Source organism: Lactuca sativa, chromosome 5 (assembly GCF_002870075.4).
Source record: "Lactuca sativa cultivar Salinas chromosome 5, Lsat_Salinas_v11, whole genome shotgun sequence".
Lineage (NCBI taxonomy): Eukaryota > Viridiplantae > Streptophyta > Magnoliopsida > Asterales > Asteraceae > Lactuca > Lactuca sativa.
This window is the reverse complement of record NC_056627.2, coordinates 6592833-6607663: the sequence shown is the minus strand read 5'-3', so window position 1 is coordinate 6607663 and position 14831 is coordinate 6592833. Positions and strand designations below refer to the sequence as shown.

The 14831-nt window shown below is 37.6% G+C and overlaps 2 protein-coding genes across 2 annotated transcripts; one reads left to right on the top strand and one right to left on the bottom strand.

Annotated features, from left to right (window-relative positions):
- Positions 1-6692: 6692 nt before the first annotated feature.
- LOC111899615 (aspartate carbamoyltransferase, chloroplastic) lies at positions 6693-9550 on the top strand. Its single transcript, XM_023895453.3, has 6 exons — positions 6693-6961; positions 7410-7921; positions 7985-8124; positions 8730-8903; positions 8971-9207; positions 9310-9550. The coding sequence occupies exons 2-6, from the start codon at positions 7429-7431 to the stop codon at positions 9415-9417; spliced, it is 1152 nt and encodes a 383-aa protein (XP_023751221.1). The 5' UTR covers positions 6693-6961; positions 7410-7428; the 3' UTR covers positions 9418-9550.
- A 702-nt stretch (positions 9551-10252) lies between these two features.
- On the bottom strand, positions 10253-13775 carry LOC111899614 (adenylyltransferase and sulfurtransferase MOCS3). Its single transcript, XM_023895452.3, has 11 exons — positions 13311-13775; positions 12961-13053; positions 12782-12837; positions 12522-12586; positions 12327-12401; positions 11828-11906; positions 11387-11425; positions 11189-11297; positions 10987-11105; positions 10793-10909; positions 10253-10720 (listed from the first exon to the last, which is right to left on the bottom strand). Exons 1-11 carry the CDS (start codon positions 13567-13569, stop codon positions 10349-10351), a joined length of 1383 nt encoding a protein of 460 aa, XP_023751220.1. The 5' UTR covers positions 13570-13775; the 3' UTR covers positions 10253-10348.
- Positions 13776-14831: the final 1056 nt, after the last annotated feature.

Below are 14831 nucleotides of genomic sequence, written 5' to 3'. Positions count from 1 at the left end.
AATGCTGACGAAAACAGGAATCAACCACCAGTGATTGAACAAATACCTGTCGTAGCAGCAGCACCCGAGCCAATAACCATGGCTGGTGTGCAAATGATGATTCAGACGATGTTGGATCGTCAGATGGATGAAACTAGACGGTTGCTTCAATAGAATCGTGAAGAACTGTCAATTCGTGTGGAAGAGCCTGAATTAAATGAAGGACACTCAGAAGGTGGAAACTTCAGTGGGTCTATTGGTCAAGCCAACCCACCGATAGTTAGGCAAGACAACCATGATGGAAGGAATGATGGAATTGGATGCAAGTACAAAGACTTTCTAACTTGCAAACCATCGACCTTCAATGGAAAGGAGGATCCGATCGGAGTTATGGATTGGATCTCAGAGATGGAGTTAGCCTTCTTGACTTGTGGCTGCAGAGGCAAGTTGCGGACTATCTATGCAGTGCGTCAGTTCCGAGGTGGAGCCGTTCGTTGGTGGAACACTCTAGGGAAGACTTTAAGCCCTAATGAGCTACTGCAATTGACATGGGCAGAGTTCTTGGCACAGTTCAAGCGCAAGTTCTGTTCGGCTCAAAATTTGTTGGAGTTGGAGAATAAGTTTTTGGCATTGACGAAAGGCAGCATGTCAGTTGATGAATACACAAACGCTTTTACCGATAAGATGGAGTTTGCTTTACGCATCGTGCCAGATGAGCTGACAAAGGTTGACCGATACGCAAAAGGACTTCCATGGGAGTATGAGGTGCCGGTACGTCAGGCACATACTCTGGAGGCAGCTATCTGGGCTGCCAAGTCTGTTGAGAATATGATCAAGGGAAGAACCGCCGACAAGGTTGAAGTTGGCGAGAAGAGAAAGTTTGAAGGAACTTCAGGTTCCAATAAGAAAAGTAAATTTTCGAAGTCAAATTCGAAGAAGTTTGGAGGAAAGGGAGGCGAAGCAAAATGGTGTGAGAAGTGCAAGAAAAAGCATTTTGGGAAATGTAGTGAGGATGTAACCTGCTATAAGTGTGGAAAAATTGGACATTTTGCCAATGAGTGTCCGAACAACAAAAGGATGTGTTTTGGTTGCAATGAAGAGGGGCACATTTTGAAAGACTGTCCGAAGAAGAAGGAGGCAGCTAGGCCCAACATTCCACTGAAGCCGAAGGCGAGAGCCTTCCAGATGACACTTGAGGCCGCGAAAGATGAAGCTGATGTCGCTTCAGGTACCTTTCTCGTAAACGAATTACCTGCTCAAATTTTGTTTGATTCGGGAGCCAACTACTCCTTTATTTCGCATGAGTTTGGTAGAAAACTCGCTTTGCCTGTTGATAGACTAGATGATGCTTTATTAGTCGAAGTGGCTAGTGTCAAGTTTGTACCTGTTAGTCATCGTATGAAAAACATCTTAATCGACCTTAATGGGAATAAGTTTCACGAGGAATTATTGCCTATCGAACTTAATGGTTTCGACATCGTGTTGGGAATGGATTGGCTTAGCGCCAATGATGCCGAAATTTTATGCAAGAAGAAGATAGTTAAAGTAAACCCGCCAGGGAAGGAATCGTTTATGGTGTACGGGGACAAACGACGAGTGAATTCTAGAATCATTTCCCTAATGAAAGCCAGAAAGTGTTTGACCAAGGGATGTACATCATATTTAGCATTCGTGATTGATGCTAAGAAGGAAAAGAAGGTGATGCAGAATATTCCAGTGGTGTGTGATTATCCGGAAGTATTTCCCGAAGATCTTCCTGGATTACCACCTGATAGACAAGTGGAGTTCAGAATAAACTTGTTACCAGGGACCATGCCAATAGCAAAAGCACCTTATCGATTAGCACCGACGGAGATGAAGGAGCTGATGATGCAACTTCAGGAATTATTGGACAAAGGTTTCATTAGACCTAGTTCATCGCCCTGGGGAGCTCCGATGTTATTCGTGAAGAAGAAAGATGGAAGTATGAGAATGTGCATCGATTACAGAGAGCTGAAAAAGGCAACAATAAAGAATAGATATCCGTTGCCAAGGATTGATGACCTATTTGATCAATTGCAAGGTTCGAGCTATTTCTCGAAGATCGATCTTAGGTCAGGATATCATCAGCTAAAAGTAAGAGAGCAAGATATCGAGAAAACTGCATTCAGAACTAGATATGGACACTACGAGTTCTTAGTTATGTCGTTTGGACTAACCAATGCTCCGGCAGCATTCATGGATTTGATGAATAGGGTTTGTAATCCGTTCCTTGATAAATCTGTGATAGTGTTCATAGACGACATTCTGATTTACTCGAAAAGCCAAGAGGAGCATGGCAGACACTTGTGAGAAGTGTTAGAAGTCTTGAAGAAGGAGAAGTTGTATGCAAAGTTCTCTAAGTGTGATTTTTGGATTCATGAAGTCCAATTCTTGGGTCACATGGTCAACCAAGAAGGGATAATGGTTGATCCAGCAAAGATTGAAGCTGTAATGAAGTGGGAACAATCGAAAAGTCCCACAGAGATTCGAAGCTTTTTAGGATTAGCCGGATATTACCGAAGGTTTATCCAAGGCTTTTCTTCGATCGCTAGTCCATTAACAGTTTTGACCCACAAAGGAGCTACTTATGCTTGGAGTGATAAGCATAAAGAAGCATTCGAGAAGCTAAAGAAGAAACTATGTGAGGCACCGATACTTTCTCTACCCGATGGAGTCGAAGACTTCGCTGTTTATAGCGATGCGTCTGGGGTTGGATTGGGTTGTGTTTTGACCCAAAGAGAAAAGGTGATAGCATATGCGTCTCAACAGTTGAAGGAGCATGAAAAGAATTACCCGACTCATGATTTGGAGTTGGCAGCGGTAGTTTTCGCTCTGAAAATATGGAGGCATTACCTCTATGGCACGAAGTGTAAACTTTTCATTGATCATAAGAGTCTCCAATATCTCTTTAATCAAAAAGAGTTAAATATGAGGCAACAATGTTGGCTAGAGTTACTCAAGGACTACGACTGTGAGATACTTTACCATCCCGGTAAAGCTAATGTTGTTGCTGATGCTCTTAGTCGGAAAGTCAATCTTGAAAGGAAAAGGCCAAGAGCGTTGAGAATTGAAGTTGTCTCGACTATTTTGGAAAGTACAAAGAAAGCTCAAAGCGAAGCTTCTGAGAAGAATGACCGAAAGGAGGAACATTTGGGCAAAACGTTGGTGTTCGGTGTAAACAGTCATTGACTGAAGGTGTTCCAAGATCGGATTTGGATACCTAAGACAGGAGGAGTCAGAGATCTTCTGATGGAAGAAGCTCACAAAACCATGTACTCGATTCATCCCGGTAGCACTAAAATGTATAGGGACCTAAAACCCTACTACTGGTGGCCGACGATGAAGCTTGATGTTGCAAAGTATGTGGCTGAGTGTGTGACTTGTGCGAGAGTAAAGACACAACATCAGAAACCGTACGGGAGTTTAGAACCATTGCCTGTGCCTATGGGTAAGTGGGAAGACATTGCTATGGATTTTGTCACTAAACTACCCCAAACAAAGAATGGTCACGACATGATTTGGGTGGTCGTTGATCGATTCACTAAGAGTGCGCATTTTATAGCAGCCAAGGAGAAATGGTCTATGGAGAAGCTTGCAAATTCTTACGTGAGGGAAATTGTGAGGCTTCACGGTGTTCCGTTAACGATTGTGTCGGATCGTGATAGCCGTTTCACCTCGAGGTTTTGGAAAAGTCTACAAGAGGAATTGGGTACCAAGTTGTGTTTAAGTACAACTTACCATCCGCAGACTGATGGCCAGAGTGAAAGAACAATACAAACACTTGAAGATATGCTGAGAGCATGTACCCTGGAATTCCTAGGTAACTAGGATGAACATTTACCTTTGGTAGAATTTTCCTACAATAATAGTTTCCACTCGAGCATAAAGATGGCACCTTATCAAGCTTTGTACGGACAGAAGTGTCGTACGCCGTCTTGTTGGCTTGAGGCTGGGGAAAAGCAGTTTATGGGTCCCGAGATGGTCCATCAAACCGCTGAAAAGTTGAAAATAATTAGAGAAAGAATGTTAGCAGCTCAAGATCGTCAAAAGAGCTATGCTGACAAGAAGCGAAGGCCAATGACCTTCGAAGTTGGAGATTCGGTTTTGCTTAAAGTCTCGCCGTGGAAAGGACTTATAAGATTTGGTAAAAGGGGAAAGTTGAGTCCAAGGTTTATTGGACCGTTTAAAGTTCTTCAGAGAGTTGGGAACCAAGCTTACAAGCTCGAACTACCAGAAGAACTGACTGGAATTCATAACACTTTCCATGTGTGTTATTTGAGGAAGTTCGTGGGAGAAGTTCCCGATATAATTCCAATTTCTGAATTGAGAATTGATGAAAACAAGAGGTTAATTGAAGAACCAAAGGCAATCGTTGACCGGAAGACTAAGAAATTGCGACGTAAGATGGTTGAGTTAGTGCTTGTCCGATGGAAACACACGAATGGGTCGAATCTCACCTGGGAGACGGAGAGCGACATGATGAGTCGCTATCCGCATTTGTTTGCTGTTGTGTGATTCCGGGGACGGAATCATTCCAAGGTGGAGAGAATTGTAATGCCTGTGTTTCTGGGCTTGCCATTTTTAGCAATGTAATAGTCTAGGTTAACCTTTGTAACTAAATTTGAAATAATAAAAATGTATTATTTGTGAATTATGTGAATTATGTGTTTATTTTCTTGATTTTTATAATTTAATGAATTAAGAATAAAATAAGCGTCAAAATTAAAGTGTGAGATAAGCCCAATATCTTTGCATAAAGTTGTAGTGGTCGAAACAAGGATTCCGGAGATATAAGGAATGCCAAAATCCGAGTTATAACGAAGAAGTTATGACCTGTCGAAGTTTCGCGACAGAACCGGCACGACGCCGAGTGACGTAAAATATGAATTTAAGATAGAGCGATATTTAGCCTTAGCAATCTAAATGAAAGTCGTAGATTTCGTTAAACTGAGAGCGTGCATAAAAGGAACGCCCAAATCTGACTTCGTATGAGGAAGTTATGATTTTTCTAAGTTTCGACTTAGCAGTATGTAACCCGAATACTCGATTTGAGATCGAGCGGTTTTTAGCCAAAACAATCTAAATGAGAATCAAAGATCTCGTTGTTAGTAGAGAAACGATGAAAAGATAGGCGAGAACGGACGTCGGACGAAGCAGTTATGATTTTATAACGAAGTTTTCCTGTCCGGGCCTTCTAAAAATAAATAATAAAAAATAAAGTCAAAGTTAGCCGACGGAGTCTAAACGAAAGTTGTAGAGCGTAGTCTCACCTACGTGTGGATATAAAGAACGTCGAAAACGGAGCTCGTATGCGAAAGTTACGGAATTTAGAAGTTTGACGAGTCAAATTACGCCCAGCGTAATTTGAGTACGCCCCGTGTTATGTGTGTGTGTGCCTCATCTGTTATGTGGAATATGTATTGATTAAAGCATGCTATACAGGTTTTAAACTATGTATAAAAATGTATATTTTTATCTACTAATATGTTGGGTAGAACATGGGTAGATAGTTGGTGTGTAATAAACAGATGAGAGGCCTCGATGTTGTTTTGATTTAGTCATCTAGCGGAGTTTAGATGACGACCACAGACTTTTCTAGACAGTCCTGTGGAACACTAGCAGGCTCGCCACCTGTAGGTGTTAATGAACTTGGGTGTTCATTCGTTGTACTCCATCCCCCCCACGGTTGCCTTATTTGACATATATTGCCGGGAAACCCCCGAATGCATGTGTTGTCGCCCCGATGAAATATTCTTAGACTATGTCCCTTGTGTTAGTTATTTTAGGGACATAAAGTGAGAATAACGGGAATGGGTAATTGGGTTATCGTTGGTTGATGAAAAAATTAATTTAATTATTTATTGTGGGTTGAAAACCCTATATGCTCATCAGGCTCCCAAGTCTGACCCACTCAGTTTCTTTGTATTACAGGAAGTGGCGCGAGGGCATAAGATGGATAATCATCAAGTTGTTTTTGTTTACAAGTATGTATATGTATATATTTGATGAATGACTTGTAATGTTTATCGTTTATGCTTTATGGTCTGTATCGGAACATGACATCCCGAGTTTTGGTTATATAATGAAAATACATTTCTTTATGAAATGCTTTGGTAAATATTATTTTATCATACTTTGTTTTTGGGAACAAATTCCGCATCTCTTTTAAAATCAAAAGATTTACTCTGAAAATGTTTAAAAAACATAAATGAAAACCGGTCTTTTCTGCCGAGATTTTGGGGATGTCACAATTAAGAACGAGACACAAAGAGGGTGTTGGATCGATTCTTCCTACTGGGATACGATACACATGCACACGTACAAGGATACACACGCAAGGGCACTAGTGGAATACGATGCCTTCCTTTCTCAGTCAACCGATTCTTTTTTTTCTTACCGGGTCAAACAAAAATGTCTTACCTCATACGCATATCGAAGAGGGTCAGAGTCAAAATGAATGATAACTAGTCCATGAAGAGTTACGAAGCTTACAAGGAACCCATGGAAAAGTCTTGACGATCACGAGCTAGACATTTTTCTGTTTTTTTATAAGATTTTTTTGTTTATTTTTTCCAAATGAAAAATTAAACCAGATAAACAGTATTATATCAAAATGGAAAGCAACCACGATTTTTTTTTCCTGTTTTATATAAATTTGCATCAACACTATTTATTTTAGGTATCGATTCTTGATTTCGTATTTTGATATTTTGATTGAAATTTTGTATAAAAGTTATTATGCAATTGTTACACGCTATAGGCCTCCACTGCCAACGGCTCGCCATGCCCCCAAAGTTGCCGTAGATTCTTATTTTACTGCACAAGAACAAGATCACACCATTTGAGCCAAGCTAAACCTGTTTGGAGCTTATTTCATTTGATTTGATTTTCTATCCATTTTTAAGTTACCGGAGTCCGGAGCTGAGCGCATCGGCAACTGCAAGAGTTTTCATCCTCCAAGGTAATTTCGCATTTTCCATCTCATCGTTGCTCTAATTGTTCCTACATATTTTTATGTGCAATAAGATTGTGTTGATTACTTTTCGAATTTCATCTCAATTTAGGCTTTTCATCAAAAACACTCGCTCACTCTGATACTTTGTATTTCTAACATTTCAAAAACCCTCGTTTGCAGACTCACAATAGAGCCACTTGCAAAGCATTTCTTTCTGAGTATCATTAAGCACTTTGTATATATTTGATATTTGGCAATCTAATTAAGATGGTTTCTGAACATTTTTTAGAATAATTGCTCTCTGCATTAGACTCCTGACTCTGGTGTAATTAGGATTATACCTGTATACCATAACTTGTATCATCTCATTTTGCTTCTTCACTTTGAAAATTCAAACCCAAACACCCCCTGATTAACTGTCTAAACGTTGAGGTTTGTAAAAAACATTATTCAGGTGAAATCCACTTAAGGCAATGTCATCTGCTGCATTTTCAACATGTACATTGCATGAGACTCTGCGAGATCATGAACTCATGTGCAATAAACCGAGTTGCTTCCCTAAGCATTCAGTTCATTTCAAGACAAATCACATATATGTTGACCCTTATAAGTCGATGACCTGGCGCCAACCTGGAAGACTCAAGTGCAGGGCACTAGATATTGAAAGGAACCGTAGTTTCTTGAAAGGGGACGTGTTTCAACTTGATGATGTGATTGAAGCACAACAGTTTGATAGAGACATTCTGAGTGCTATATTTGAAGTGGCACGTGAAATGGAAGCAATTGAGAAGAAGTCACGTGGAAACCAGATTTTAAAAGGTTATCTAATGGCTACTCTTTTTTATGAGCCTTCAACAAGGACCAGACTTTCATTTGAATCAGCAATGAAACGGTTGGGTGGGGAAGTTTTGACTACAGAAAATGCACGAGAGTTTTCATCTGCTGCAAAAGGAGAGACACTCGAAGGTAGTTTTTTGATATAAGTCTATGTTGATTCATTTTGATTTGATAGTTGATGCTGTTTTTCAGACACAATAAGAACAGTTGAAGGGTATTCAGACATAATTGTGATGAGGCATTTTGAAAGTGGTGCTGCTAAAAGAGCAGCCATGACAGCTAACATTCCTGTTATTAATGCTGGTGATGGACCAGGGCAGCATCCTACTCAGGTACGTATACACACTTTGTTTTTTTAATTTATGTGGATTATTACTAAGGGTTTGTTTCTTTCATTATCCCATTAAGTTATGTATGGATAAAGTGGTTGAATGGGTAATGGTGTCGATGACTGTCTTGATAAAGTGCTTTAATCTTTATCAGGTCTGATTATTGTTTTTCTTTGGACCGAATGAATTTCCCCTTTGTGTAGAAATGATGATAAATAACAAAGGTCTGATTATTTAAAAGCTGTCATAAGATATAAACCATACTTTATTTTCTATAAATAATAGTACAAATGTAATAATCTTAAATCTAAAGCTCTTTATCATCAATTTAAATTATTTATGGTTCATAAGTATACCCATAAAAATTTAATATTCATCGAATTGTAAAAGAATCCATGAATATGTAGTTGCACAAGTCAAACTCTTTATGTATATCTCCCTGATTCTGTAATGCTTTCGTAATATTTCACGATAAAAAGATTGTACTTTTTTGTATTATCTTACGGTTCATGCAAAAAAAAAAAAAAAATTTATAAAAAATCGTGTAAAAAATATTTATAAACTTATAAGTGAGTACAAGGGTATGAAGTCATAAGTAAATATAACAGGCTCTTCTTGATGTGTACACTATCGAAAGAGAGATTGGAAAATTGGATGGAATAAAAGTTGGACTGGTTGGTGATCTTGCAAATGGGAGAACCGTTCGTTCCCTTGCATATCTTCTAGCCAAATACAATGATGTCAAGATCTACTTTGTTTCCCCGGATGTTGTAAAAATGAAGGTACACTTGATAATAATAATTATTTAAATGATTTGGTTTGGTAATATTTATAAAATATAATATATAGGATGACATTAAGGAGTACCTGACATCAAAGGGGGTTGAATGGGAAGAAAGTGTGAATCTAAAGGAGGTGGCATCGGAATGTGATGTGGTGTATCAAACTAGGATTCAGAAAGAACGGTTTGGGGAGAGGATTGATCTTTATGAGGAAGCTCGTGGAAAGTACATTGTCGATTCTCATATTTTGAGTGCCATGCAAAACCATGCGGTTGTCATGCATCCTCTCCCAAGGCTTGATGAGGTAAGCAAACCTCTTCTCTTAAGCATAAAGCATGTATGTCTCTAGAATGTTCTACGTTTTTTTTTTTACCACAATGTTTGATGATTGTCTATCTATACGTAGATAAGAGTGGAAGTAGATGGAGACCCGAGAGCTGCCTACTTTAGACAAGCCAAAAATGGACTCTTCATTCGAATGGCTTTGTTGAAGCTCTTACTTCTTGGTTGGTGATTATCTTGTCATGATTGGACTTGTTTTTCAACAAACTTGTCATAAATGTTCTTGTTGTTTTTGGTCTTATAATCTTACATATCAAAATTGAAGTTCCATATGTGGTAATCCAAGTTAGTCTTATGATTATAAACTTATAGCATGGACACTTGAATCTTAGATATTAAAATGAGTACCAAATCAACTAAAAATGGGATGGCCATATCATAAAATCAACATCTCTTCAACATGTATCATAAAATAAAATGACCACACGTTTTGGGGGAAAGAAGATCAATCAATTCGTCAAACTGCTTTTTTTTTTTTACATATAAATTCGCAGGAATGTTGGCACTTCAGAAAAATTAACTTATGTGAAAATATTCACGAAACAAAACATAAATGGTGAGTTCGCCATGGCAGCTTTTAGGAAAAAGCTGGAAATTTTTTTTTTTTTTTTTTTTTTTGCTCACCGGTAGGAGATTTTAGTTTTTATTTTAAACGAAAAAACTCCTAATCCCAGAGTTATTTGAATTACCTTTTATCATTGGTGTTTTATGTAATAACACTTTTTGTGAAAAAATGTCATTTCACCAAAATATGGCAGTGACTGAAAAACAAAAAGAAGGTAACTGGAAGATTTTTTTTCTTTTGTAAAATAAATGATCCACGTTATGTGAAATGGGCTTCTCCTTTTTAGTCGCTTTTATAATAATCATCTCTACTAAAATTATGTTTGCTAGAGTGAAAGTATATTTCATTTGCATGAAAGCATCCTAACTATTCCATACCTTTGACACATAGCATCTCTTAAAATTCAAGTTTGGTAAATAAATACTTTTAGATAAAAGAAACATACTTATAACTCTTAATTGTTTATATATTTATCCTACCAAAAACACCATTCAAAAGAAAACAAGATGATTTAGTGACACAACATTACAACATACTACTAGTAAGTCGGAAATCTGTGATCAACATCACGTGCCCATGACTCCAATCCACCAACAATATCCTTTGCAGACACAAAACCCTTGTTGTGAAGCAACTCAACTGCCCTCTGAGAATCATTACCTCTTCTACACACAACATAAACACCAGCATTACCATTATCAATAGACTTCAATGCAGATTCTATTTCTGGCAACTTATCTTCCAAACTTGCAAGAGGCACATTCATGGAATTTGGAAGAGAGACAATCTTGTAATGCTGAGATGGCCGAACATCAATCAGGACATGTGCATCCCCCTTCTTAACCACCTCCTCATATTCCTTGCTGCTTATTCTACAATCTTCCTTCAACAATTTCAACTTCAAAGGAGCCTGCAAATCCATAAAATTTCACTTTCACAAAAAACAAATATATATATTTTTTGCTAGGTTAAAAACACAAACCGGAGATAAAGGTGACTGAGTGAATTTCTCATAATCAAAATGTTGAAAATTTTCTTGTGTCATTGTTGCATTTTCTCCACAAGCTTCACATTGTAATGACCTTCCTCTAATCTTCACCTAAATTTTAGTATAGTAAAAATATACCCAATAAGTTGTAAATAAATGAAATAATAATAATAATAATAATAACTCACAATACGAATTCGGGCTGACAAAGCATCAAAAAGAAGCATCCTTCCAGAAAGTGGCTCGCCAACCAAGCTTGCTACTTTAATGGCTTCTAGAGCTTGAAGACAACCAATAACTCCAGGAACTATGATAATAATATATAGCCACATCACAAAATATTATATACTGTAAATCGACTGATATTATTATTATATAAGTTTAGCTTACCTACACCAAGAACTCCACTGTCAGAGCATCTCTGACATGCTGTTGTGGGTGGTGGAGTTGGAAACAGGCATCGGTAACACGGGCCTCCATTGTAATTATAAACCGCAAGCTATAAAAAAAAAAAAAAAAAAAAAAGTAAGATAGATACATTATAAATTTATAATCAACAAGTTGTATTTGTAGAAAGAAAAAAGGTACCTGCCCTTCCAAACCCAATGCAGCACCTGATACAAGAGGCTGCAAATATATAATTATTACAAATCAGAACTTGAAAAATATTGATTCATATGAGTTTTAATGTTTCATTTATATGTGGATAAGCATAAGAAAGTACTTTATTTTCATACACATAATAGAAACATACTTACATATCTTTGCTGATAATAGCAATATACTTTATTTTCTTTTTACCTATAATAGCCAAATACTTACATTTACCTACTCATATACTTTATTTGTTATGTATTGCAATTATTGCCTGGTGAAGAAATGTTGCTATTATGTGTAAAACAAATGTAAGTACATTGCTAGTATGGGTAACGAAATGTAAATATATTGTTATTATGGTAAAAAGTAAAGTACATTGAGAGTAAAGTATGTTGCTATTTCCTGCAATTTTCCCTAAAAAGCAACACACACCTTTCCCAGCAAAACACAGCAATCACTGATCAGATATCGGCTCGGAGCATTATCTGTTGCATCTATTACAATGTCGTATCTACGAAATTATAACAGTCAAGGAAATCATGGAACACTTATGCCAGAAAAACATATTAGACTGATTTACAAAAATCGTCCCTATGGTTATCTAAAAACTACGGATTTGGTCCTCATCCTTAATTTTTTTTCCCCTAAAAATAAGCATTTTAACCCGACCCAAAATGACTAATTTTCCCTTACCTGATTCTTTTATTTGATTATTATTTATAATAAACAAATAATTACTAAGGCAGATTAGTCATTTTAGGTCGGCTAGGGACGAGAAGAGTTGACAAGCTTGCTTTCAGGTACGAACAAGGTTAAAAATTAAGGATGGGGACCAAATCCGTAATTTTAGGATAACCACAGGAACGATAATTGTAATTCACTCAAAATATTTACATACATATATATCTCCAAAGAATTTCATGAAGGATACTTGCTCACAATCTCCAAAGCATTTGATGTGCGTAAAGCTTCTCTGTGTTCAATTATTTCAATGGTGGAATTGATCCTGAGACACAACACTAATAGCATTAACGTAACACAAACTTCAATTTTTTATAAAACTATACAAAAACACTCTTTGCTAGATTTATGAGATAATTAAAAAAAATAAGCAGAAATAACATACGAACGACAAGCTGCAGCAGCAGATTCCACTTTAGATCGACCTATGTATGCTTCACCATGGATGATCTGAAATGTTGACAGACTAATATATCAACATCATGCTTTTTGCTGACATGATTTAAAGAACACGCACCCAGAAAACGATGTATATTAATTATTGAAAGAAAACAATGGTTTCTAGCATACTTAGATGATGATAAATGCTGATCACTACATTTTAAATGATAATTAATTGGAATTAAGAAGGCATCATCATTATACCTGTCTGTGTAGATTGTTTAGCTCAACAACATCATGATCCACCATCCCTAACCGACCTGTTAAAATTTGGCCACATTCAATTATTTGTTAAGAGATGTAAAAATAAAAATAATGTTTGGAAACACAGAAAAAAAAATAACAAATTTCAAAATCTACAATAAACAAAGCAGATACCTCACCTACACCACAGGCTGCTAGATATAACAGAGCAGGTGATCCCAAACCCCCAGCTCCAATAACTAAAATGGATGACTTTAAGAGATTTGACTGCCCTGCAACCCAACAAGAAAGTCAATTAGATGAAACCTTTTAAATCAACAGAATTCCGCACACTGATTGTATAACATAATATGAAAACAGAGCTCTTTCTTCACAAAGTAGACTTATAAACATGGAGCAAAGGGAGTGTCTATTGGAGCAAAAACAATCATTTTAATCACCACTTTCTGCACTAGTTTAGATATTGTTGCAGATTGAACGCACACGTCTAAACTCAAGGTCAATCCCAATAAGCACAATAGAAACAAACCTTGAACGCCAAAAGAAGGAAGTAAAAGTTGACGGCTGTATCTGTAAATCATATCTGGGGTCAAATCATGTCCAAATTCCGACCCGCCATTGGAACAATCGGACGAGGCCTTTTTATTGAGCTGCTGATTTGATTGAATTTGTCGAAGCTGACCTTCAAGAGCCGATATGCGAGCCTCGATATCTCGCTTGGAATCCTTCAACGACTGGAGTTCCTTGAGCAAGCGGGTCGATTCATCAACTCCTCCGTTGGATTCCATTGGTGAAGTGGACAATGTTCACTATACAGTAATCTAGATGAGAATTTGGAGGCAGAAGTCAAGTGATAAACCCTAAATAAGAAAATGCCGCTGCTGCAAACACTCAATTTTGGGCTTTCAATACGTCCCTTGGCGCCTTTGGCCACGAAGGTCGCGAACAAACGACTTTTGGGTGTTTGAGGGTTCGTTTCCAACTTCAAAAGAAAACACAAATAACGTTGAAGGGTAATTTAGCTTTGACCCGAGAATATAAGCAACTATCAACCAAGGTTCATGTTAAGTTTTGTTGGAGATAAAAGTTATAATCCAAGAATAGACAAAGGATGCACCACCACGTGGTCGTGGGCAAATGAAACACACAATCATTTTGGTCCACACCACGTGGCATGATGTTAGTCATGATATGACGACGATCATGTCGTAAAACCTTAATTTTCGAGCTTTAAGCCCTATTTAAGGATGTGATGGTTATGGTTTGCATACTGTCAACCTCCATCACCTCCATTTCGATCTATAAGCACTCATAGCCACCATTGATGAGTTTTTGAAGTTTTGTGGTGATTTTTAGTGAGAATGAGAAGAAGGCCTCCATTGTGTGAAGATCCAACAAGCAAGCCCTCCTACACTTTCTAGCTCACATTTTGGACCATTATGAGTCTTCAAGTTCCAACATTTATGTTTCATGCTTCTAGATTTAGGTTTCTTTGCATTGTTCTTCAAGATTTAGGTTTCTTTGCATTTTGAGTGGTTGGACTCCATAAAGTTAACAACTTATGGATCATTGCGGTCCCCTTGTGGACATATGTTCCATATCTGAAGTTTAATGAGTCGTGATGTTATGCATGGAGTTTTGGGTCTCATTTCCTCTATTTTTGGCCTAGCTTGGGCTTAAGGCATGCATTGGACATGCATGCCTAAAAAGCAACAATTTTTATGATGTTTGGAGTGTAATAAGGCCTTCTGGAGAGTATGAGTGCGATGCTTGAAGGATTGAGAGCTTAATGCATTAAGTTGTTTAGGAAAGTTACCACAACGTGGACATTTAGCCTCCACGACGTGGCGTTAAGTGGTATTCGCGACAGTTTTGTTGTGAGGTCATTATGGCGTAGCAAATGCTTAGCCATGACGTGGTGACCAACTTATGGAATTTTGATTGTTAACTTTGACCATTGAGTTTTGACTTTTTGACCAAGTTTGACTTTAAGACAATTTGAGGGTTTTGGGTTGTGGTTTAAGAATTTGTCCTCGATTGTTGTATAGGT

Excerpts from the sequence above, each read along its gene's own strand:
- LOC111899615 (XM_023895453.3), top strand. The coding sequence starts at position 7,429 with ATGTCATCTGCTGCATTTTCAACATGTACATTGCATGAGACTCTGCGA. Across the intron at positions 7,922-7,984 it reads AAAAGGAGAGACACTCGAAG|ACACAATAAGAACAGTTGAA; the intron begins GTAGTTTTTTGA and ends GCTGTTTTTCAG. Across the intron at positions 8,904-8,970 it reads CGGATGTTGTAAAAATGAAG|GATGACATTAAGGAGTACCT; the intron begins GTACACTTGATA and ends TATAATATATAG.
- LOC111899614 (XM_023895452.3), bottom strand. The coding sequence starts at position 13,569 with ATGGAATCCAACGGAGGAGTTGATGAATCGACCCGCTTGCTCAAGGAA. Across the intron at positions 12,838-12,960 it reads TCTAGCAGCCTGTGGTGTAG|GTCGGTTAGGGATGGTGGAT; the intron begins GTGAGGTATCTG and ends AAATTTTAACAG. Across the intron at positions 10,721-10,792 it reads CTCAGTCACCTTTATCTCCG|GCTCCTTTGAAGTTGAAATT; the intron begins GTTTGTGTTTTT and ends ATGGATTTGCAG.